Here is a 24,669-nt window from a genome sequence, read left to right as displayed (position 1 = left end):
GCCATTAAACAATAGAGGAAGCTCCTTCCGTGTGCGCGCGTGCCCATCTTTTCCTCTTCCACTCCCCTTTTTCTCTTCCTTCCACGGCCACTGTTTTGGTCCCAGTGAGAACCAGGGGGAACCCATTGTTGTGAGGCCGACGGGAAAGGGAAGAGAGAGGGCAGCGATTCTCTCCACCCCCCGCCGCCGCTTTTTTAAGTCTCTGCCTTGCCATTAGCAAAGACCAGGGCATGCTCAGTAGGAGCCAGCACCGGCTAGGAAGCAGGCTGTGACTCTACACCACCCCCTGCCTCTCTTTCTTGCGTCAGATTAATGTTCCGGGGAGGGGGTGGATGGGGGGAGTGGAGAAGGAACCACGCGCGGTTTGCCCGGGGGAGGAGCGGAAGGGCTGCTGGGGCAGAAGGAGCGGCTTAGAACGCTGAGCTGGCCCTGTGGAACGTTGAAGCTTCTCTTTTGGAACGTTCGTACACTTTGGAACATTCGTGGTTTCCTGCGGCGCGGAAGCGAGGCCCGACCTGGTTCTCTAAGGAGCAGCGGCTCCAGGGAGACGGGAGGTGTTGTTTTGAGTCCCACTGGCGGGGCCCTGCGGGGGTTCGGTGAACAAATCAGCTCGGTGTCCGCAGTTCGATGGTTTGTTCCGACCGAGATGAGCCGCCCGTCCTCCGCCGGACCCAGTGCTAACAAACCTTGCGGCAAGCAGCAGCACACGCCGTCGCCGGCTGCTGCCCCCGCCGCTGCCGCCAGCACCGCCGTCGCCACAATCTCGGCTGCCGGAGCCGGTACCTCTGCGGTTCCTGCCGCAACCGCTGTGATCTCAAGCCCTGGAGGAGGCGAAGGCAGCGGAGGGCCGGTCTCGCCTCAACACCATGAGCTGACCTCGCTTTTCGAGTGCCCGGTTTGCTTCGACTATGTGCTGCCCCCGATCCTGCAGTGCCAGGCCGGGCACCTCGTGTGCAACCAATGCCGGCAGAAGCTGAGTTGCTGCCCCACGTGCAGGGGATCCCTGACCCCCAGCATCAGGAATCTGGCCATGGAGAAAGTGGCCTCGGCCGTCCTTTTCCCTTGCAAGGTAAGGACAGATAGGAAAACGGTGGTACTAGCGATCAACAGAGCCGCCGGGAAGGTGGGCGGGGAGAGCGACTGTATGGAGGAAAGGAACTCGGCTCTACCTGGTCACAGCGCCTGCCCTTGAAGTTGCGGCAATTCAAATGCCTTTGTAAAAGCTGCCTCTCTAAAATTCGTCATAACCTTACTGGGACATATTACTATGATCCCGTTGAGACACCTCCCCTCCCCACAATTAACTCATTTATTAGAAACAAATGAAAACAGTTCTTCCCCTTTTCCAGGGAGCTGTTTGTCAAAGACTTATACTGTACACATGAAAGTGAGGTGCAGTTGCGTATATATTCTGTCTCTGCCACCTTTAAGTTCAGACAACTGGCCCAAGCACCCTTAGAAGCAACTCTAATTAGTCCATGCTGAGACACCCTATTATTGCCCCTTGAACATGTAGGGCCATATATCCATGATACTAAACAGTGGCAGGATTTTCTCAAGAGTGCAGATCCTTGCTTCCAAACAGTTTCTCTGGTGAAAAATGATTACCTTAAAAGACTGAATGTTCTGATGCTTTGTTGACAAGAGACTTCATTGTGGGCCAGGAAGTGATCAAGTTTAAATCTTGCCAGGGCTGTGACCAAGCCAGTATTTCTCATCCTCTGACCCTGCTGGCTTATCATGTGGAGTATTATAATACTATCGTACCTCACAGGGTGATTATGAATATCTGAGAAATCTGCATGAAGAATTTTGAACATTTTAAAGAACACAAATACTATATTACTATTATTATTCCTAGTCCTAATTCATTCCTGTTTACGCTTGGCAGTGTAAGTTACGGAGTTACATATTGTTGCACGCCACCCCAATCTCTGAGGGGTGAGATTTCCAGGGGTCCCTGTGCTCACCCTGGGTTTGGTTTCCTTGGAAAGAAGGTCAGTAGAGACTATGGTGTCTTTATGAAATATGGTTTGTTTATTTACACACATTCCAACCTGAATTTAGGATGGAGGCGTTCAAGGCATCAGCAGTCCAATATCCAGCTTTTCCATCAGGGTTACAGGAGGCACCCCAAAGCCATGGTTCAGAGAGCCAGTCTCTTTGCCTGCCTCCAGTTCCCAACCTTTCCCAGATACAACTCCAAACACAAATCTCTCCTTGGCCCCAGGAGAGGGGGGAGGGGAAGGGAGGCTCTCCTGAAGAGTTTCAATGACAATAGGATATCCCTGGCCCATTCACCAGTTGATGGGCACTTGATAGACCCATTAACCCACCTGGCCACTCTATTTGATTAACAAAAGAAAGTTATCTGACCAGCAGAGTGTGTTTCTCACCCCCCAAGTGCAAGGCTCCAAATCAGAGGCTGGAAGGGGATTCATAGAAATCATCCATCTCAACCCCAAACCCATAACACTATCATTCCAAAATAGTGGTTACTGAGGTGGGGAGATCTAGGGAAGTATATTTGACAGCTCTAAAAGTAACAGAATTAGTGAAACAGGAGGTTTTTAAACTGGAGGTATTTTAGACCAGAGATTCTTCACCCTTTGTGTAGGTAGCCTCCCGTCCCTAATTGTCTGATTCATTAAAGTACATCAGTGCTAATTGCACACTTGCTAGTCTGTGCAGCACACTAAAGGAATTGTGGCATTGGTCTAACATAGCAAAGATATGTGTAAAGCCCCATGCAGTGGGGTACCTTTTCTTTTTCTTCTTTCAGGTACTGCTTGTGGCTTGACGTTAAAGGCAGAACTAGACATAATGAGACAAATGTGAGGCTCCCCACCCTGTGTTTGCCTCAAAACACTCCCATTCATTAGTTGGCAGAGACATGTGCAGAGGAGAATTGGCAGGCAAAGGGATGGAGTTGCCATGTGTCCTGACAACAAGATTTTCATCTGTTTTTATCCTGCTCCATCTGCTGATTCTCCTTTACAAGCCCCCTTCACATTCATGATACCTGTACAGATGCATTTTTGGAACATGACTTTGCTGAAATGTGTTCTTGTCTCCTAAAACAGGCCCCCTTGAATGTTACTGAACTACAACTCCTGTCACCCCTGGCCATTGGCTATGCTTGCTGGAGCTGATGGGAACTGTAGTTCAGGAACATCTGGAGGACCAAAAGTTCCTACACCTGTCCTAAAATAGCAAGCCATGGTCAAGAACTTTCTGTATTGCTATGTCCAAAGTCACAGATCTACAGCCAGTCATACAGAGGATGGGGATTAGAAAGATAGTTACCCCTGGTTTCTTTTGATGACTTCTTGTGCTGTTGTGGAAGGAGGCATGATTGTAGCCTACAACCCAGGCTAGGGCAGTGTCTATCTCTGTGCTTTGCAGTTATTGGTAGTAAAATTATTGCAGTGTATTCCCACCTTCTAAGACAGCCTTTCCCAACCAGTGTGCCTCCAGATGTTGTTGGACCACAATTCCCATCTTTCCTGACCATTGGCAATGCTGGCTGAGACTGATGGGAGTGGTGGTCCAACAACATCTGGAGGCACACTGGTTGGGAAAGGCTGCTCTAAGAGGTATGCTCCTGCAGGGCTTGGTTTTCATGCAAGCATAGAATAGTAGAGTTGGAAGGAAGGCCAGCAAGACCAACCCTCTGCACAATGCAGTAATCCAACTAAGAGCATGATTTTGGGCTACCATGCTTCACTTCTAAACTGATCAGCCCTTTGCTACCTAGGTTCACTATCGGAACGATTTTAGCTAGAAAAATGAGCATGCGCTGCACAAAAAAAGCAACAGTATCAGCACCTCATCTCCTGTGGTGCTGTTTATGATCTTTTATTTTAAAGGTTCCTACCTCTTTTTCCTGTTCAGTGCTACTTTTGCTGGGGGGGAAGCAGCTGTTTGGAAGCACCCTAAGATAAAAAGTGAGGTGACAGCTGGCAGAATGGAGAGCTGTTTCCACCCAGGCTTTCTATCAGTACTGATCTTCAGACCCTTGTCTCTCTTAAACTAGTTATACTGGTGTCAATTTCATGTCTGTCTCTCTCCCAAGACACAGGTTTAAGCTGATCAATATGCACTCTAAACCATTCTAAAATGACATTGACACAGATCTTAAGGGCATGTTGATAAAAAGCAAGGCTGGAAGCAACCATCTACCTTGCATTAAATTCTTGAGTGGGTGGGCTCCGGGGGGAAAGCAAAAAATATACTTGCTGAAATAGAGAGTTGAGCCATTGATCTACTAATACTTTAATTCAACTTGCCATGCACTGTGCTTGCAGAAGGTGTCAGGTTCCGTCCTTAGGACCTCAGGTAGCAGGTTGGGATACAGCCCTATCTGGAGACATGCTGCCAGGTAGAGAATTTAGTGCCAGGGTAGGTGTACCATTAGTCTGACCAATTAGGAGGCAATGTTGTATGTTCAGGCCTGCACAGCATAAAATGCTGATTTGATACCAAGTCACACCATTGGTCCATCTGGTTCAGTATTGTTTACACCAGTCCTCCTTCAATGTGGTGTTCTCCAGATGTTGTACTACAACTGCCATCACTTCTGACCATTGTGCTGGCGGGGGGTGATGGGAGGTGCAATCTGAAACATCTGGAGGATGCCAGGTTGAGGAAGGCGTATTACTATAATGAGCTAGGTGGACCCATGATAGGACTTGCTGTAAGGCAGTGTCCTGTGTTGCATAGATCTGAACGTAAGAAGCTACTTCCTACTTAGGCTGGACTGCATTGTGTGGCAGCACTCCAGGGATTCAGAGTGAAAAGCCAGCCCTAGCTAGATATGGCAAGGATTGAACCTGGGATCTTTTGCACTTAAAGCATGTGCTCTACCACTGAACTTTGGGCCTTTCCCATTAAATTGTGACCTACCAAGCCAAACTCATCCTATCAGACATGTGGTGTGACTTCTCAGATGGCTGACAGCTCTGCTGTTTTGCAGCCACAAGCCAACAGCAAAATCAAAAAGTTTATTAAGATCCTGGTGGAGCACCATGCATGCCTTGTAGGCTGGTTTGGATTGGTGGATCATACATTGTACAGTTTGGCCATAGGTGGTTATGTATGCTATGAAGAATATGTACCTTATCTGCTAATTGCTTCTGCCTTCAGAAAAAAATCCTCACAGTTAATACTTTCAAAGTTAGATTCTACATAGAGAAATGAACTGTAATGACAGAACTGTATTTGAAGACTAGCATTAGATTAAAACATTGAAGGTTCCCGTATGGAGATCGCAAAAACTAACCTACAAGTTTGAAATTTGCTCTCTGTCTGGATTAACATAATTGCATGGAGAACCCCTGCATCGCCAACAATCACAGGTGCTGGTATGGAGAGTGTGTGTGTGCTCATTGAGGTCGAAATATATAGAGAATGGTTTTGAAACATTACAGCCATCCCATAGATAGGGATATAAAAATTCCAGAACTTTTGATGGGAAATTACTCCTGCTACTCCTGGAAAAAATGGAAATCAAGAGGGAAATTTTGCAGATACATTAATTTCCAAAGACGTGGGAGGAAGCAAGTGTGGTAGTTATACCAATAAAAGGTAAAGATGCAGCAAGGACTGAATCTTATAGGTCAATAGCCTTACTAAACCTGGACTTTAAAATATGGTCATCCACCTTAGCTAATAGACCAGTTGATATAAGTAAATATCACACAGGCTTCATAAAAAAAACCCAGAAATTATCAATGGATATTGGAAAATGTATTAATACAATTCACGTTATCAGTAACTCTAATGAACCATATGCCTTAGTATGTTCGGATGCCAAGAAGGCATTCGACCATTTAGAATGGGAGTTTTCATTACAAGTCTTAGGTAAAATTGGTCTGGGAGCTAAATTTACCCAATGGATAAAAATGATCTACACACATCCAACAGCTTGTGACACAGTAAATGGAGTGGAATCTGATAAATTTAGTCTCAAAAGAGGAACTAAGTAAGATTGCCCTTTGTTTCCTTTACTTTAGCACTGTCCATAGAACCACTAGCCTAAGCTATAAAAATAGAGAATTTATTAAAAGGTGTCAAATTAAAGGAGGAAGAGTTCAAATTAATGTATATGTAGACGATATTGTAGTTCTCATCCGACTTCTTCATGACATGACAGCAACAATTTTGGACAACAGTGGCTTTCAGAGCGATCCATTCAGAGTCGGATCAGGTGTAAAACAGGGATGCATCATTGCTCCTACCTTATTTGCTATCTTCATTGCTATGATTCTACACCTTATTGAGGGGAAACTTCCTACTAGTGTGGAAATCATATATCGAACAGATGGAAAGCTTTTTAATCTCAGTAGGCTGAAAGCAAAAAGTAAAGTAATCTCAATCTCTGTCGTAGAACTTCAATATGCCGATGATAATGTAGTCTCTGCACATTCAGAGAAAGATCTTCAAACTATCCTAAATGTCTTCGCAGAAGCATATGGAAAGCTTGGGCTCTCACTTAATATTAAAAAAACCAAAGTGCTTCATCAACAGGTGCGAACTAGTCCCTCTGTAGCACCGATCCAGCTTAATGGTGTGATGTCGGAGAATGTTGATCACTTCCCCTATCTCTGCAGCCATCTCTCTGTAAAAGCTGACATCGATGCTGAAATTCAACATCATCTGAGCTCTGCGAGTGCCGCATTCTCCCAAATGAAGCATAGAGTGTTCGAGGATCGGGATATTCGCAGGGAGACCAAAATGCTTATTTACAAAGCCATTGTACTACCGACCTTACTGTACGCCTCTGAAACATGGACCATCTATAAACGCCACTTCCAACTTCTTGAAAGATTCCACCAATGCTGCCTCCGGAAAATTCTGCAAATTACTTGGGAAGACAGACGGACTAATGTTAGTGTTTTGGAAGAAGCAAAGACTACCAGTGTTGAAACAATGGTCCTTCAACATCACCTCCGCTGGACCGGCCATGTTGTTCGAATGCCTAATCACCGTTTTCCAAAGCAGCTACTTTACTCCCAACTTAAGGATGGAAAATGGAACATCAGTGGACAGCAAAAGAGGTTTAAAGATGTTCTTAAAGCGAATCTAAAAAAATGTAACATGAACATTGAGAACTGGGATGTCTTGGCCCATGAACGTCCGAAATGGAGCTCAGCTATTATCAAAGGTGCTGTGGACTTTGAAGAAGCACGAATACAGGGCAAACGGGACAAACGAGCTAAGCGGAAGGCACGTCAAACAAATCCTCATCGTGACCATCTTCCATCTGGAAACCTATGTCCTCACTGTGGCTGTGTGGACCCAGAATTGGCCTCCACAGTCACTTACGGACCCACTGTTAAAGACCTTGGAAGACAATCTTACTCGGCCACAAGTGATCGCCAATGTCTCATCCAAGATCCTATTAATGGTGTTGGCTAGCTTCTAGATTCGATATAGCAATATAGCAAAAGTTTCAGGGCATAAATAAATTATTCTAAATCTGAGTGGATGGGGTTTAATTTAGACAATATTACAAAAGCCAACATAACTAAACAAACAAATACATTGAAAGATATACCTTAGATTTGATACCTTGATATCTGATTTAGGAACATTAATATATTATAATCATAATAAAAGAGGAAAAACGGAATTTAGGACTATGATGAGGAATTTAGGACAATCTGGATGGGAAGAATCGAGGCCAAAAAATGATGGTTTCCCCAAAAAATATAATTTTCTTACTATATCATTAGAAATTTCGTCAACAGTGATAGAGGACTGACAAGATATTATTCTGATATTTACCTGGAAAGAGAAAAAACCAAGGGCACCCAAAAATATTTTAATCTGTTCAATAATGGATGAGGGATTATCTTTCTGCTCTAGAAAAACATATTGTGAAGCCACAATGCTTACACACTTTAACACTTTGGCTCCAACATTACAAAGCAATACTTATAGAACAAAATAACACTTCAACAAGTTGCTGCCCTGGGCTGCTACTGGTAGAAAGGGCGGGAAATAAATCTAATAAAAATAAATACGTTTAAGAAATCTATTGTGGTACAATACATGATAGATATCTAATAAAATTAAACCCTTGCACAAGTAATCATTTTGAAATCTGGTCCAGGTTAAGGAGAAAATAAAGCCTTGGGTTATCTCCTTAAAGCTTTGACATACAAGGAGGAGATAGAAAATGAAACTCTTTTGAGAAATCTGTCTTTATGGAAAAACTATGGACTAACTTAGCATGATAAGCTTCTCAGTGGGAATTTTTTCAAAACATGATGAAATAAGAGACCTGACCCTCTGTTTTACAATATCTCCTATTAAAGCATATTGCTTTCAAGCTTTTATTTTATTTATTTATTATTTCATTTATACCCTGCCTTTCTTTCCATGATAGAAACCCAAGGCGGCTTACATACGGTTCCCAGGCGGTCTCCCATCCAGGCTCTGACCAGACCTGACTGGCCTCATGTGCCTTCAGACCATATGGACTACTCAGGGGAAAGACTCCCTTTGAGGAACTTACCAGTCAAAAATTTGAAAAGCTATTAAGTAATTTTTATAAGATTCTCTTAACTATTGATAGAGGTATCCAGATTTATCAGTCTAAATGGGAATTGGAGCTAGGACAGCAGATATCATCTAATGCTTGGAGCTGGTGAAATGTTTCTCAATTGACGTTAAGCGTTGATTTAAAAGAAAATTTTATAAGGTCATTTCCTGCTGGCATTTAACCCCAGCAAAGCAGGCTTGAATTTACATTGATGCAGATAACTATTGTTGGAGATGTAAAAGTACAAATGCAGATAGGAAACAAATCTTTTTGGTCTTGTGTTAAAATAAAGAAATTCTGAACAGATATAATTAATGAGATTGAAACCATCACTGGTTATAGACTACCTGTTGATCCTCTGATTATACTGTTTGGATACATTAAACATTTAATACTCTCTGACAATAAAGAAATGGTCATACATCTTTTGACAGTGGCCAAAATGGTTATATCATCCAACTGGAAAAAAATACAGCACCTACATTGGATGAATGGACAATAAAGATCTGGGATATTATTTATATGATAAAACTTACAGATTATATAAGGGTCAGAGAAGAAACAGGAAATTAGTTTTATGAAGAGATGCAGCCTTTTGTTATATATTGAAATAATAAATTCCAAGACAATGTACAACCACATAGCTTATTTGGTTCATTATGCGTATGAAAGAGAAATGTAAATAAATGTAATTGTAAATATTAATGCAAACCAATATGGACAATGCTTAAATGCCCTTTCTAAAATTTCTTTTATTTTTGGTACAAATCTGCCTATATTATAGCGTTATACTTAATGTTCTTAATTATATTTTGTATTTTTTTCTTTTCGTACTTTATGAAATTTAGAATTTTGTATCTCCTAACAAATGTAGCTCATATTTTGTGCATTTCTTAAAACTTTGAGCTTTTGTAAAATGTATAACTTTTACACATTTAATACTGTGTAATACTGTGTAATATTTCTCAGTATAAATCAAAGTTTTAAAAATAAACAAATAAAAAGAAAATGTCAAGGTCAGGCATGCCGATGCAAATGTCTCACTCCCCATTTATTCATTTATAGGAAAACCTAACATTCTGTAAAAAGCTGCTCAAAGTAGTGAGCAAGGTATAAACAAAAACAAAAATGCTGTGGCATGAAAGCAATGTCCAAAACAGCCAAGACTTAAAAGCAGCATAAAACCCCCAGAGAGCCAGAGCTAACAATAAGCAACAACAGAACCAAATGTTTGTTTTAAAAGAAATGTCTTCCAGCATCGGCAGAACAGAACTGGAAAGGAAGATAACCTGACCTCTTGGGGCAGGATGTCTCACAGGGCGGTGCCACAGAAAAAGCTCTCTTGTGCCTTGGCACCAGCTGTGCCTCCGAAGGGCGAGCCACACCCAGTTGCTTGGAAGCATGAATTCTTAGGAGCAGAGGAAGTCCTGCTTTATACAGAGTCAGACCATTGGTCCATCTAGCTCAATGCTGTTTACACCTAAGGGATCTGGATCTAGCCAGTGGGTTGGATCCTTATCTCCCTCACCCTCCCATGAGGACAAAGGCACCACGTTTTGCAAGACCCAACAATCAGCTGATTGGCGGCTCTTCCAGGGCCTGGTGCACAGGGCTTTGCAGGTGCTGCCAATCAATGGAGCCTCCCAAGCCCCATCTTTACTTGCCCACGCCTGACATTGTAAATGAGGTCAGCTGTAGGGCAGGTGGGTGTTGCTTGGCCGAAACAGCCTCACTGTCCAAGTAGGAAAATTTGGCCGGGCTAAGTAAGCCTGTGGGCTGGATTCCCTGCTCCTTATCTACCCTGACTGGCAGTGACTACCCAAATATTTCAGATACGGAACACTCCCAACCCTATGTAGAGATGCAAGGGATTGACCTGCATGCAAAGAAGGTGCTCTACCACTGAGCCATGGCCCTTTTTGCTACCATACACATAAAAAATGTAAGGAAACAGCATCCTGTGTTACTGCTTCAACTCCATAGAAAGCTGCTTATATCAGGTCACACTCTCTGCCGATGTAACATAGGGTGGTATTCAATGCTAGCCCTACTGAGAGTAGACACATTGACGTTAATAAACATTGCTAATGTTGGGAGTAAAGCAGCAATCCGTGTAAGAAATAGCTTGAACCATTTGGGGGGGGGTGATAGAAAGGTAACCTATTCTTCCCTCCCTGATTTCTTCTTTAGTAACCACTTGTTGATGTGCAAATTGATTTTCCTGTTTCTTCTTAGTGTGCGTGTGTGTATTATGACTCCATAATGGCCATATGTATGTCTATACTCATAATGGCTTTTTTCCCCAGGAGTAATAGAGCTTAACTTTCTTTGTTCTTTCCACCAACAGTCTTGCCAGACTATTCATTTCTGCATTCCACTGCTATATATACCAAACTCCAATAAGTAAAACAGGTTTATTAATTTTAGTGGGTCTACTCTCCTTAAGGCTTAGTTGAGTGCAACCCCTAGTGTTGTCTACTCTGACAACAGCTGTTCAAGGTAGTAGGCAGCGTCTTTGCTGATCCTTTTAACTGGTGAAGACAGGAACTGAACTTGAGAGTGTCTACATGCAAAGCATGTGCTCTGCCAATAAGCTGTGGTCCCCACATTTTCAGCAAGACTTTTACCAGGTTCAAGGCAGACCATCGCTTTCTGACAGTCAAAGAATGGTGTGGAATAGAGATATTGTTGCTTGTTGCTTCCACGCTTATCCAGATCACTGTCATCTGTTGGAGGTTTTACAGAATTCTTTTTTGTAGCGCTTGCAAAACCTGTTAGACCAGTGAAAATAAACAATAGTGTACATATTGGGAAATGATGATTGGTATTCATCTAAACAGGTCTTCTAGTACAAGGAGCTTTAGCTGTGCAGTGGAACTTCCCCACCATCTGATCTCCCTAAGTGACCCCCTAAGTCTGTTCTGGGGGTTTCCCCAGCCAGCAAATTTGGAGGGGAGGAGAGGGTGGGGAAGTTCCACACTAAAACTCATTGCACTAGCGGAACTGTTGGATGCCACCTGATACCTTTGTTGTACCACCTTCAACTCTCTAAACAAATTCTGCCTTCGGCCTCTGAGAACACAAGGTCAGGGTATGAGCCACCTCTGTTAGTCAAGTAAGCGGGGTTTCGCACGGGTAGCCTGCTATGGGGTGCACCCATGTTCAGGCGTCTTCTCTTACTCACCTCAGGCCAGCTATATAAAAGTGCTACCCTGGGAATCAATACCATCAGAATGAGGGTGGGATGTGTATGAGTGGAGAAATAAACATACCAATTAATCAATTTTCAGGATGCGGCTGTGTTTGAACTCTAGTGTAAAGGTTGCCTTTCCAATTTAACAGTCATTGCTAGTGTGATGGAATTATTATCATTTGCAATTATTGGGGGAGGGGGCTTTAACTAATCCAAAACAAAGAACAGGTTTGCTGGGTAGTTAGAAGGGGAAATTGCTTCATGCCCCCCCCCCCCCGGAAACAGATAGGTGCAGTCCACCTCTGACTGAAATCGATGGCAAAGCTGCTATCTTAATGGCCCGTACTCAGCATCAGTAGTGACATGTTTTGTTCCGAGAATGGGTGATAGGAGTGGTAACTGGGGTGAGAGGGAGGGACAGTGGGCCTGGAAAAAAAGTTTACCACCAATAGTGCAAGCCTAGCAATGTCAACTCAGAAGTAAGCCTTTTTGAATTCAGTGGGGCTTACCCGCAGGTAGATGGAGTTAGGAGTGAAGCCTAAGTAACTTTGTAGTGGTGCAGAACTAGCCTGCTTGACTAATTTTTTTTCTTTCTTTCACATAAGTGGCGGCTTTGCAGCGTTGTTCTTTTTGCAAAATCTGGTTTTCTGCAAGCTTGCTTGCACAGTGATGAAAAGAGGGTAGTTATTAGATTATGCATTCACCAAAGATCTGGGTGACCAATTGGAGTTGCCAAAATTGTTACCAGCACTGTTCCTCTAAGAATACCCTGACCTGCAAAAACATAGCAGAAATGCAAAGAATTGGTATAGCCAGGGATTTTTTGTTTCTGGCTATGTTGTGAATTAAATGCCAAAACAACAAACAATGCTTGCCGAAAAAGGGAGGGTGTTTTGAATACTCCTCCCACAAAATCTGATGTGCGCATAGCATCTGGAACATTATGGGGAAGGGAGGGGAGGAAAACGGCTACTTCTTTCTCTTCCATGCCTTTCAGCCTGTCCCACCCCACATTTTATTTATTTATTTATTTATTAAATTTATTAGTCGCCCATCTGGCTGGTTGTCCAGCCACTCTGGGCGACGTACAAGATAAAAAAACAATACATTAAAACGTTAAAATTTAAAACCATAACAGTAAAAACCTAACCCACCCCAAAAGCCTGCCTGAAGAGCCAGGTCTTCAAGGCCCAGCAGAAGCTCATCATAGAAGGGGCATGGCGGAGATCATTTGGGAGAGAGTTCCACAGGGTGGGGGCCACTATTGAAAAAGCCCTCTTTCTAGTCCTCACCAGTCTAGCTGTTTTAACCGGTGGGATCGAGAGGTCTTCTGAGGCTGATCTTGTAGAGCGGCATTCCTGACGATGCTGGAGGCGCTCCTTCAGATAGATTTCCTGCCATTTGGGGGGAAAAGTTGGCTTTTCCACCCCTCCTCGAGTGACTGCTTTTATGTTGACAGTGAATGTGGCACAGAGAAGTTTAGGAATTAGATCCAGCAGCCTTGGATTCATATCCTTTATCGGATGCCTTCATTTTGTAGCCTTGGGGAAATCACATATGCCTCTGCCTTGGTGGTACCGTATCTATAAAATGGGTATATAATTGCTCTCCATGAGCGTGATGGTGTCTGTTAGTAAACTTGCTGAAGGTTGGTGGTTAATAACATTGCTTTGTGGTCTCCACGTTCCTTTCTGCTGTGGAGAATTGGATGGGAAGGGGAGGAACACTAATGTGTGAAAGTATCCTAAGTACTGATTCAACGGGGGATGGGGAGAAACAACTACTGAAAATATTAGGCAGCTTGATATGTTTAGAGAAGGCATTTGTACAGTTTATGGCAAGTTGGCATTTACTAGTGTGTGGCTTTTGTCTTAATCTTAATGCAGTCAGGAGCTCAGGTGGTGAAAGACCTGATGATGGCCAGTTTTTCCGCATGGTAGAGATATAGGATTTGGGCACATGGTGTGTGTTCAATCACAGTTGTTACTAATGTAGCTTTATTTTTTTTCTTTTCATTTCTTCAAGACTACTGTGAATCTGATTTGGCAGTTTTACTATGTTGGTCTTAATGAAATCACTGCATCAGTGCTAGACTAGTTCACCTTTTGTGCCTCCTCTTAAAGTAATATTAATTAAAATGAAGCAATAGTCTGCTGTTTTCCTGCCTCTGACTAGCCATTGTCTGGCTAAACTCACAGCTGCTTTGTAATGATCAAAGAAGGCTTGAAAGGTATGATAAAAGAAGCAGGATCAAGGTTTATTTTCTGGAGATGCTGGTGACAAATATGATGGGGAGGGAGAGGAACCGATTCTATTTTTAGTTGTTGATTGATTTTAATGAATGAGTGGGTAACAGGCCTGAGGCTCTTAATGACAGGGCTGGGGTTTTGGCTCTTTAGAACAGAACTTTGCTGTGGCTAGGTAGATTTTGGAGTGAAACCCTAGATTGTAGCGGATGTCGATCAGAAATGTACCACTTTTATATTAATTGCTTAAGAGCAGAGAATAGAAATGAAAGTGCAGTCAGTACTGATGGCCCCAGCCTGTGTTGACTGAAATGGTTCCTGGAACACCAAAGTGGCAGCTTCTTAGTCTTCATTTGGGGTTGGGGGTGGTTAGTCCTTGTGTGTGTTTGACTACAGGGGTTATCATTGCCTTGCAGTGATTAATGTCAGACTAGAACTGAGAAGACCCAGGTTCAAATCCTCACTCAGCCATGAAGCCCACTGGGTGACCTTGATTGAGCCACTCACTGTTTCTCAGCCTAATCTACCTCACAGGTTTGTTGTGATGACAAAGGGGGGGGGGAGAACCATATATGCTAGCGAGAACACCTTAGACAATTGATCATAGGCGGAAGCCAAGTGCAATTTAATAACACCAAACTTAACAAACTTCTTTTTCTGCTTGGATTCCCTTTTCCTTCCGTCTGTAGAAATTCTCTCTTCCTCTCTCAGTCATTTCTTTAACCAAAGGGTGACTAACTGTTTTTGGCCCGATGGCCACCTTGATGGTCAGTCATCCCTCCAAGGGCCATTTGCCAACAGTGGGCATGGCCAATGTATGTATACATGTAGTTCGTTCTCTCTCCCTCTCTCCCCCCCTCCCTCCCCCCACATACAGGAGACAGACGTACAGACCACACAGTCTCTGCACATACAGCACACAGATATTCACGAGACATTGCAGGCACGCAACTCACACAGATGCCCATCCAGTCATGCGCATAGTTATTAACATTTTCTGACCTTCCTGCTCCTCTGGTACTGTGGGTGGAAATGCTGCCTTTTATTCTTAAAGATCAGGCAGAGGACTTCTATCTTAGCTCTAATACTGGACATAAAGAATCCCTCTACCTGCTTTGTAGACAGGGAATCTAAAGAGTTCCGGAGGTAAAGCTGTGGGGGCTGACAGGCCACTACGTATGGCCTGGCAAGCCATGTCTAGCCTGTGGGCCATGGGCTACTCACCCCTGCTTTAATGCAACCAGGGGAATAGAATCCAGTTCTAGCTGGTTGGAACAGCTATCACCTATTACAGAAGAGGAAAGGAAAAATATATTAAAAGGCAACCTCAGATTTCCTCATAAAATTCGTTTGTGGATCCTGGAAGAGAAGTATGTTCCAATCCAAACATTAGTCTAGGAGCTGCAGATCAGATGGATTCATTTTGGAATTCAGTCCAAACAAATTTCTCAAGCACTCCTAGCTCCACTATCTTCTTTGTCTATATGATAGAAAATGCCCAACTTCCTATGCCTATGTTATACCATAAATTCTTTGCTGCACTCGGGTCCTGGGTCTTCTCTTGATTTGAATTGCCGGCCATTGCTTATTCCTGGCTGTGACCCTGGCTGTGTTCTGACATTTGTCCATCTAACTCCCATCACTTCCTTTTAGACTCTTTCCCCTGTGGTTTGAATACTGTATCTCAAGGGAAGCCAATGCTTTGCCCTCCAGATGTTGGACTACAACTTCCATAATTCCTGACTATTGCCCATCCTGTTTGAGGCTAATGGGAGTTGCAGTCCAACAACATCTGGAGGGCACCACACTGGAAGGGTACCCATGCACACCAAACTGTTTGTCCTCCGGCACTACATTTGATCCTCCTCCTCCAGTCTATGACTCTGCACTTGGGTCTTTGCTTAGAGTGATGATAGTTGAGCAGGACTTTTTCCCCATAGTTCTTATCCTGAAAACGTCACTGACTCTTGTCTGTCCTTCATTTACTCACTCTGTGCACAGCAGCTTTGTGCAGATCTGCTGAATGTCAGTATTGTTCAGCAGGTGCAGATTGTTCTAGTCTATTGTTAGTGTTAAGTGAAAATTCTCTTTAGTGAGAGGGGGAACTAACTAGAATGTTGAGAGTGGGTGATCCTTGTTTGTTTTTTCTTTTTTAAAAAACTTATTTTTAAACTATAACGCAAAATACAAAACCACAATGTAACAGTGTAAAATGACAAAGAAGGAAACTTCGAAAAACTAATAGCAATAACACATGACTTAACACCTAAATGAAGCGTCGAAAATTGAAATTACATGGCATTGCTCAAAGAAACCCTTTTAATGATTTAAAGCTAAACATTTATATGATGCTTATTGAATAGTTTCTTTCCCCAAAATTTTGTGTCTGTATATGCATAAGAGTGTCTTAACCAGATTTGCCTGATTTGGTAATGTAGCAAAATATGGTTAGAACAAACCAAGGGGGAAAAAGTGGAAGACAGAATTAGGGAGAGGCGAGGAAGTGGAAAAGAAATTTGTAGCTCTTTCTCAACCCTCTAACAACAGTTTGAAGTATCGGAATGTGGTGTCCAAACCAGGTTTCTGTGATAAACTACTCTGACTTGCCCTTCTCAAAGTTCTCATTTTTTTCCTTTTTACATCCATTCCAGTACTCTAGTGGTTTTTTTTAAAAAAAATATTAAAGTAGATTTTGAAATCCAGATAAATTGTGCAACTTTGCTCAACAAGCATATATTTGTTTGCTTTGCACAGTTGTTTCTGGCAGCTCGGTTTTCCCCTGGCATCTGATACTTCACCAGCCATTGCTGCTCACACTTAGTAAGCATCTGGCCTTTTATAGCTGTGACAAGAACCTTGAAATTCTCTTTCACTGAGATTCTCATGACAGTGGATTCTGCAACCAAATCCAAATTCCTTGCTTGCACGTCACGCCATATGCTCAGTCACGCCATATGCTCAGACTAAAGTGAGTTACAGAACACAACTTCTGCATTTTGGAGCCTATATCTATAATGTAGCTTAAGGAAACAGCGTTTCACAAATGCAAAACTCACAATATAGGCAAGCAACTGGCTTTGTGCCCAGCTCAGCATGTGATGACCTATACAGCTGCTGAGACTGCAGTTAACAGTGATTGCTGGGGCAGGGGTGCCAGGGGGCAGGGGACTTATGATGCATCTCAGAGTGAAACTTGGAGTAATTGAAAATAGCTAAGGCAATGGAATAGATCATGAATGTTAATAGGATTTAAAGCTTTCCGCTTTCAGGTTTCAGGAGTTCAGAGGTAGCTTGCATTTCAGGGCTTTGTATCTATATTAATGGGCCTGTGATTCATGTGAGATGCAAGGATCTGCCTGTGTGTGTTTAAACAGCGGGCTTTTTCCACATTGTATTTCTGGTCAGATTGGGGCTGCATCAAACCATTTGCCCACCTCCAAGCGATTGTACCTTGCAGTTCAAGAGGGGCACCTCAAAATAGTTTGCAGTATCTGGGAGGGTGCTGGGGTGCATCTCTCAAAATGTGCATGCCCCAGCAACCTCAGTGACATAGCAAGGGATTTGGAGGCTTCATTGATGCCCCCAGAAACATTGCAGCCCTAAGTGTCAGTACTTGCGTTCATCCAAACAGGCCAGCCTTCAGTGAGATAATATGATCTTGCCCCACTTCCTTTCTCCGCCCCCATCCCATGATGTTCACATGTTACATTTTAAGGTAGCTCGTAGTAAAGTTTCTAGTGCAAAGCCCGTAACAGCGCTTTAGAGATTTGTTGTGTGCACAGCTGTTCACTGAAAAGGAGAGACTTCTGCAATAAAAACATTGGATATTGTACATATTTTAGATGTAACTAGCCAGAAATGGGACAAGTATGAACATGCCCTTGTACCTGGGTATGGTGGAAGTAGTGTACTGGATTCTTGGTTTCTGCTGCTTGAGTGCTTCCCACCTCTGCAACTGTCTTTCAGATGTTACTTTGTTTTCTTCATTATGTGGATGTGGCAGATGCCAGGATGCCTTGAAACTTTGCACGCCCACAGAAATGTAAATGTGTGAACTGCTAAGAGACAAATCTCAACCATGCCCCCAAATGTTGGAGCATATAGATCTAACTATAGGTGAGGCCTGTGCATTGACGGTTCATATTTTCTCCTACCCTTTCATTATACAGAGATGCTGTGATTCTCGTATCTCATGTCAGTGTCTCCCAAGAAACATCTCTTTGTGGATTATCCTTTCTATGCAGATGAATCATGTAATACTACTACACTTACCAGCTGTAATAATGAACGGATAAGAGTGACATCAGGTCAGTTCAGTTGTATATTATTAGCAGGAGCACATTACTACAATACAGAAGGCTCTTGACTATGGAAACGTCTGGAGGGTGAGACTGCTGCAGCTTGCTGTGTCTTCATTTTAGCATATTATTTTATATGGTACCCACCAGCCTTTCCACAGCATGTGTCTTGATCTCTCCAGGCTGTTTCAGAGAGAGAGAGAGACACACACACACACACACACACACTTTACAGCTCGGACTATTAAGCCAAATCGCTCTCTCTACGCTGTAAAAGAATCTCTTAAACTGTTGATATATGGTGTAGGATAAGACTGGTAATCTGGGCTATATGCGTCCTGGGCCAAAAGAATTGTATTCCAAGGAAACTGAAGCTTTGTGCTCACAATACATTATTCACAAGTGAATATTCTTAAAACATTTAATTTGCATAGTTTGAATTCCCCTGTTCCTTTTTAGTTGAGAGAGAATGAAACAAGAGAGAATTATAGGGCAGAGGGGGAAGCTATGAAGATGCTGGGTCAGATAGAGAGGGGTTACAAACATTCAGAAGCCTGTTCAACATCTGTTACCTAAATACTAAGTATTTTTCCATTGCAACCATGAGGTCTAGAAACTTGAAAAGTCTTGGCAATAATAATTCAATTCCAGAGGAGTTCCCTACTGAAGAATTCCCTAAATTTCATAGTTTACACAAATCTTCTGTTTTCCCCCTTAAACCTTTTGTACCTTGTACTATTTTATCTACCTTTGATTTATATAATGGCCAGACATTTTTTATACATTAACAAGCCCACAACAACTTTTTATGGGTTTATGTGAACCAATGAAGCTATTACGTTTTGGGCCTTCCTGTGCAGCAAGCAAATTGCTGCTGCACAAGAGCTGTGTGGCCTGTTTTCACAGACTAGCCAGTTTTCAGGCCTTTCCCATACTTTGCCAAGATTTGCAGGGTCAAACGTCCCATCTGCTCACCTTGTTCCAAACTGAGATGTAGCTCTAGGGTGCAGTGAACAAATAGCACGTTGTAAACGCAGTAGTAGACATTTCAAAAAAATTGTCAAGCAGCAAAAAAATGCTTCTCACCTTTCTGTTAACATAGATGTAACTTTTGTGTTGAGCTTTGTAATATTATCCTTAGCGCAACCTCAGCAAAACTGGTAAGATTTATATATTGCACAATTATTAATGCAGCTTAGCTGACAAAGCTCAATGGGAAATGCTTGGATGCAATTAATGTGTAATGTCTCGATCCCAGATGAGATGACTCCTAGGCTAGAAAGAACTGGACATAATGTAACTTGGTACAGAAATAATAATATATAATAATCTCAAGTGCTCAAACCACTACACACACTGCACACACACACAATCTTTACAACAACCCTGTAAGATAGGATGATATGGTTGTTATCCCTATATTGCAGATGGACACCTCGCCTAGAAAACAGTAACTTCCTTAATTGCCAGTTCTCTTGGGCTGATTTTACAATAAGTGCCTCATGTGTAGGAAAGGTTTGCTGCCCTGGCCTGCTTTGGGAGGAAGGGCGGGATACACTTTTAATATATAAAAATAAATAATTTAAGCACACACTGAATTGAGATTATTATTGCTGCCATTGTTATTAGTATGCAATTAATGTATATGGTGTTTTATAGACTACAAGAAGACCGGTTCCTTGCTCTGGGGAGCTTGATGTTTAAAATAAGATTAATGTGTGGCAGGAGCTCTATTCTGTAGCAGGGGAGTGAGCTCCCTGGCCTCACCGCCTTTTGTTGCATCACTGTTGTTACTATATCACTCCCGCACATACACATGCTGGGGGCTAAACATCTGCAAATGGGAGCCCTTTCTACTTGTGTAGATTCCTTGCACAGTTTAGAACCCTGGAAGATCATGGTTCTAAATTGTGTGATGAGCTGCACAAGCAGGAGAGACCTTCCCTCTGCAAAGATTCACCCCCAATATGTGGGGGGGACACTGCAGTAACAGTAATGCTAATGATGTGACCGAGGGGGTGTTAGGCCAGGAAGCATGCTCTAGCACAGTAGTAATTACATGGGGGGTGGATACCTGAAGTTTCTGGATAAACCAAAATTCATGGCCTCACTTTGTGAAATCAACAGGATCTCCTTCACATCTATTTTATGCTGTATAAAAATTATAAGCCACCTTTCTGTTCAAAGGCCACAAAGGCAGTTAACAAATAAAACTAACTAACTAAATATGCTTGGTGCATATGGAGAAATTGTCTAAACTAGTCATTTCCAGTAGTGGACAGTGTGGTGGGCTGGCGGCACTCACCTGACCTCTGGGCAGTGGAGTTGCTGCTGGTTACCAGAGGGATGAGGCACTCAGGAGGTTAGTGCTGTGCACATCCACTGTTAAGAGTACCTTGTTGGCTCCGCCAGTGCATTTGTACAGCACTGACCTTCCTGCCATCTCATCCCTCCAAGTAAGCAACTCAGCTGCCAGGAGGTCAGGTGAGCCCCGCCACCCCATTGTCCGCTACTGGTCATTTCTCATGTAGACACATTTTTCAGTACAGTAGGGCCCCACTCATATGGTGGGTTACGTTCCAGACCTCCGCCGAAAAGCAGAACTCCGTCAATAAAATGGCACCCGATGCCCAAAAAACACAGTGAAAGCGGAACAAGTGCCATATGAGTGGGGCCTTACTCTATTTGAAAGCCGCCGTATTAGCGGAATGCCGAAAAGCGGACCTCTGAAAAGCGGGGCCCTACTGTATAGATATTTCAACTTATACATGCTGTTTGACTTTTAGAAGAAGAAAAAACCCAAAAATTTCCTCTAAGAAACATGCACAAAATGATTTCCTAAGCCTTTAGAAATATATCTGAAAATGATTTGTGTATTAGTATCACTGATCCTTTCAGTGAATGAGGTTTTAAATCTGTGATTTTTTTTAAGTGGGTGCTATGCACTGGATCTTGTGAACATTTCTGAGTACTTGTTAAAAATTAATTATGTTTTGCAGCACTTGTGTGAAGTACATGGCTGCAGTTGAATTGCTGGAGGAGCTAAATTCTGACAATCATTTTCACCTGAGAAATAGAATGTGCTATGCTCTGTTAAGTGTTTGCCATAAAAACAAATGGAGTCCTTAAACTGCCACTTACTTTGAATTAAAAACAATTATTTCATGTAATCGCACATCAACCAGTATTGCTCCCTTTATTAGCAGGGAGTCTGCATTTGTGAATTAAATTCTAAAATCATTAATGACACAAGGCTCCTGCCTAAAACAACATGCTTATGTTGCATTATCTATCACATGCTTTTAGACTTGTAGAGGAACCATCACTCATTGGCAGAGTGCATACCTTGCATATTGAAGGTCCCAAGTTCAATCCCTGGCATCTGCAGTTACATGATCAGATGGCAGGTGATGGGGAAATAGAAAGGTCAAAGAAACATAATGCAGTAGAAATAATAGTTTGTAGCCTCAGCTTTTGATGGTGTCACAAATCTCTAACATAGTATCTGGAAATATTGGCATTTGGTGGAGGATATCCTGGGTTTTGAAAGTAGACCGGCCGTTACGTTCAGAAGAACACAAAATTTAAAAGATTGGTTGGTGCATAGTAACACCAACCCTACTTTTGGGGCATTTCAGTCCATTCTCCAAGGTCCTTATAGGTCCATAGGTGATATAAGGCAGCTTCCTATGTTCTTATCTTGAAGAAAAAGAAACACTTAAATCACTTTGAGGTTTTAGTACCATCAATCAGTATACAAATTTTGCTAATTAATTCATTAGTTAAATCAAGTAGCAAACCAACAGTTTTGCTTTATAACCATGCTGTTTTCTCTTTCTCCCTCTCTCTCTTGTCTCCTTCCAGTATGCCACCACAGGCTGTTCTCTGACACTCCATCATACGGAAAAGCCAGAACACGAAGACATTTGTGAATATCGCCCTTACTCCTGCCCATGTCCTGGCGCCTCTTGCAAATGGCAGGGCTCATTGGAAGCTGTCATGTCTCACCTAATGCATGCCCATAAGAGCATTACCACTCTTCAAGGAGAAGACATTGTCTTCCTTGCCACAGACATTAACTTGCCGGGAGCCGTTGACTGGGTAATGATGCAGTCCTGCTTCGGCCATCATTTCATGCTGGTGCTGGAGAAGCAGGAGAAGTATGAGGGCCATCAGCAGTTCTTTGCCATTGTCTTGCTCATTGGCACCCGCAAACAAGCAGAGAACTTTGCATACAGACTCGAACTGAACGGCAACCGGCGGAGGCTGACTTGGGAGGCTACACCACGTTCCATCCATGATGGTGTGGCAGCAGCCATCATGAACTGTGACTGTCTCGTTTTTGACACTGCCATAGCACACCTTTTTGCAGACAATGGAAATCTTGGGATCAATGTGACTATTTCTACTTGTTGTCCGTGATATTTCTATGTAATTAGTGAGACCATGTTGTTGCCTGGACATAGTGCTTTTATGTTTTACTTTTAAAAAAAATGGTATTAGACTAACCCTATTCATGTCTTCCCTTGCACGCTATTAACAATTGCAGGAGGGGAAAACAGGAGTGTAGCCCCGGCCCCACCTGTAGTACTGTCATGGCCCTACTATCACACATTGGGAGGTGGACATCTGTATTAAGGAGCCAACTGTACAGATGTAGGCTCCCTTTATAGCAGCCTTTCCCAACCGGTGTGGCTCCAGATGTTGTTGGACCACAACTCCCATCAGCCTCAGCCGTTGGCAATGCTGGCTGAGGCTGATGGGAGTTGTGGTCCAACAACATCTGGAGGCACACTGGTTGGGAAAGGCTGCTCTATAGTGTGGAAGCCTTTGTAATTGTTAACAGCGTGAGGGGGAATGGGCGAGTGGGACTTGTCTCCATAATTTATAGAGTTCTTTCTTAACAGGCCATTTTGTATTCTATCTCTCTCTCTCTCTCACACACACACACACACACGCACACACCTACCTACCCTGGAGTTTTAAAAGCACAGTTACTAGAACAGTTAAACTGGTGTAGTATGAGTTTTTCCTCTTAATCTGAAAGGAAAGGACAAGTTTTATTTTTAAGAAATACCATTGTCTATGTTTTTAGAGGTGAAGACAATTCCTTTTTATTGAAAAGCAAAGGTTTCTTTGACATAATGGAATTTGAAGAGCAGATGGGGTGGCGGTACAGATCGTGTGCTTTGGCAGTTTGCACATGAAGCAGAATGAGATGGTTGACTTCTTGCGTGTTAAGTGCACTGGACTACTTCAGACTGCATATGGGAGTACTGTTTCTTTTAAGCCTCCTTGTATAACTCACTATAAGTAGAAACATGGCATATCAGAGCAGTTCTAGCTCAGCTTCTGCCTGTTGTAGCAGGTTTTGTACTTGTAGGGACTTTTTTTGAAAAAAAATGTGCAAGACCTTTCAAAAACATGGTTTGTCAGTTACAGCCTGAAATGGTACCACCTCATTCTGCTGCATTTGTGTGTGAGGCCAAATAAACTCCTCGCATGGAAAAGGCTCTTGATGATCTTCACAATTGGCCTTGTAACAAAACAAAAAAGATATAACATTTGGCGTATGGGAGTGGGATGATTTGCTTTACTTCTCAAAGATGTAGGAGAACTTTGGAGACTTAACCGTTGCACAAAATGACACAAACGTGTACTTTCACACACAAACCGAAGGTACGCTTGTCAGCTGGTTGCTGCCTCCGTTTTGTCCTTGTTTTTCAACAGTGCTTGTTCCCAAAAAAGTTCAGTGCACCTGCAAAATGTTTGACCCCTTCATCTATCCATCCATTTCAGCAAGAGCTGAAGAGGCTCAACATTTTGTGAAAGCTGCTTAGTTAATGTGGTGACAAAAACAAAGATGTGTTTTGAGCAGTTTTTAAAAATAGGCCCTACCTATAAATATATCCAGGTTGTTTGGCGTACTTGATATTAAAATTGTAAAGGCTGTCTTTGAATAACACAAGGAAGAGCAATGTGCCGATATGTCTTGTCTTTTTTGCTATTTAAGTTTTTTTTGTTGCCATATTTACTCTAGTTTTTTAAATAAATATTTTGCAAAAATAACTTCCATGGACTGTCTGGAAAAACATTGGTATGCTGGTCGTATGTTGGTACTATAACTGCATTCCAGAAAAATAGCTCAGTAGCAGAGCACACCCTTCGCGTTCATAAGGGCTTAGGTTCATCCCTGGTATTTCCAGTTTAAAAAGACTCTTGAGTAGTAGAGCTGGAGGAAAACCTCGCCTCACCCTCTGAGAGCCGCTGCCAGTCAAAGAAAACAATACTGGTCAAGCTAGGCCAGTGTTCTGCCTTGAAGGCCACACTATAAATGTTCAGTATGTCTCTGACCTGTCATTTCTATCGCTCTTTTCAAACACA

At 42.7% G+C, this 24,669-nt stretch overlaps 1 protein-coding gene across 1 annotated transcript; it reads left to right on the top strand.

The window, feature by feature from the left end:
- The first annotated feature begins 19 nt into the window (after positions 1–19).
- On the top strand, positions 20–24,354 carry SIAH2 (siah E3 ubiquitin protein ligase 2). Its single transcript, XM_061637036.1, has 2 exons — positions 20–1,069; positions 22,150–24,354. The coding sequence occupies exons 1-2, from the start codon at positions 647–649 to the stop codon at positions 22,705–22,707; spliced, it is 981 nt and encodes a 326-aa protein (XP_061493020.1). The 5' UTR covers positions 20–646; the 3' UTR covers positions 22,708–24,354.
- Positions 24,355–24,669: the final 315 nt, after the last annotated feature.

Source organism: Rhineura floridana, chromosome 7 (genome assembly GCF_030035675.1).
Source record: "Rhineura floridana isolate rRhiFlo1 chromosome 7, rRhiFlo1.hap2, whole genome shotgun sequence".
Taxonomy (NCBI): domain Eukaryota; kingdom Metazoa; phylum Chordata; class Lepidosauria; order Squamata; family Rhineuridae; genus Rhineura; species Rhineura floridana.
The sequence above is the reverse complement of the archived record's forward strand: the minus strand, read 5'-3'. Positions and strand labels throughout refer to the sequence as shown.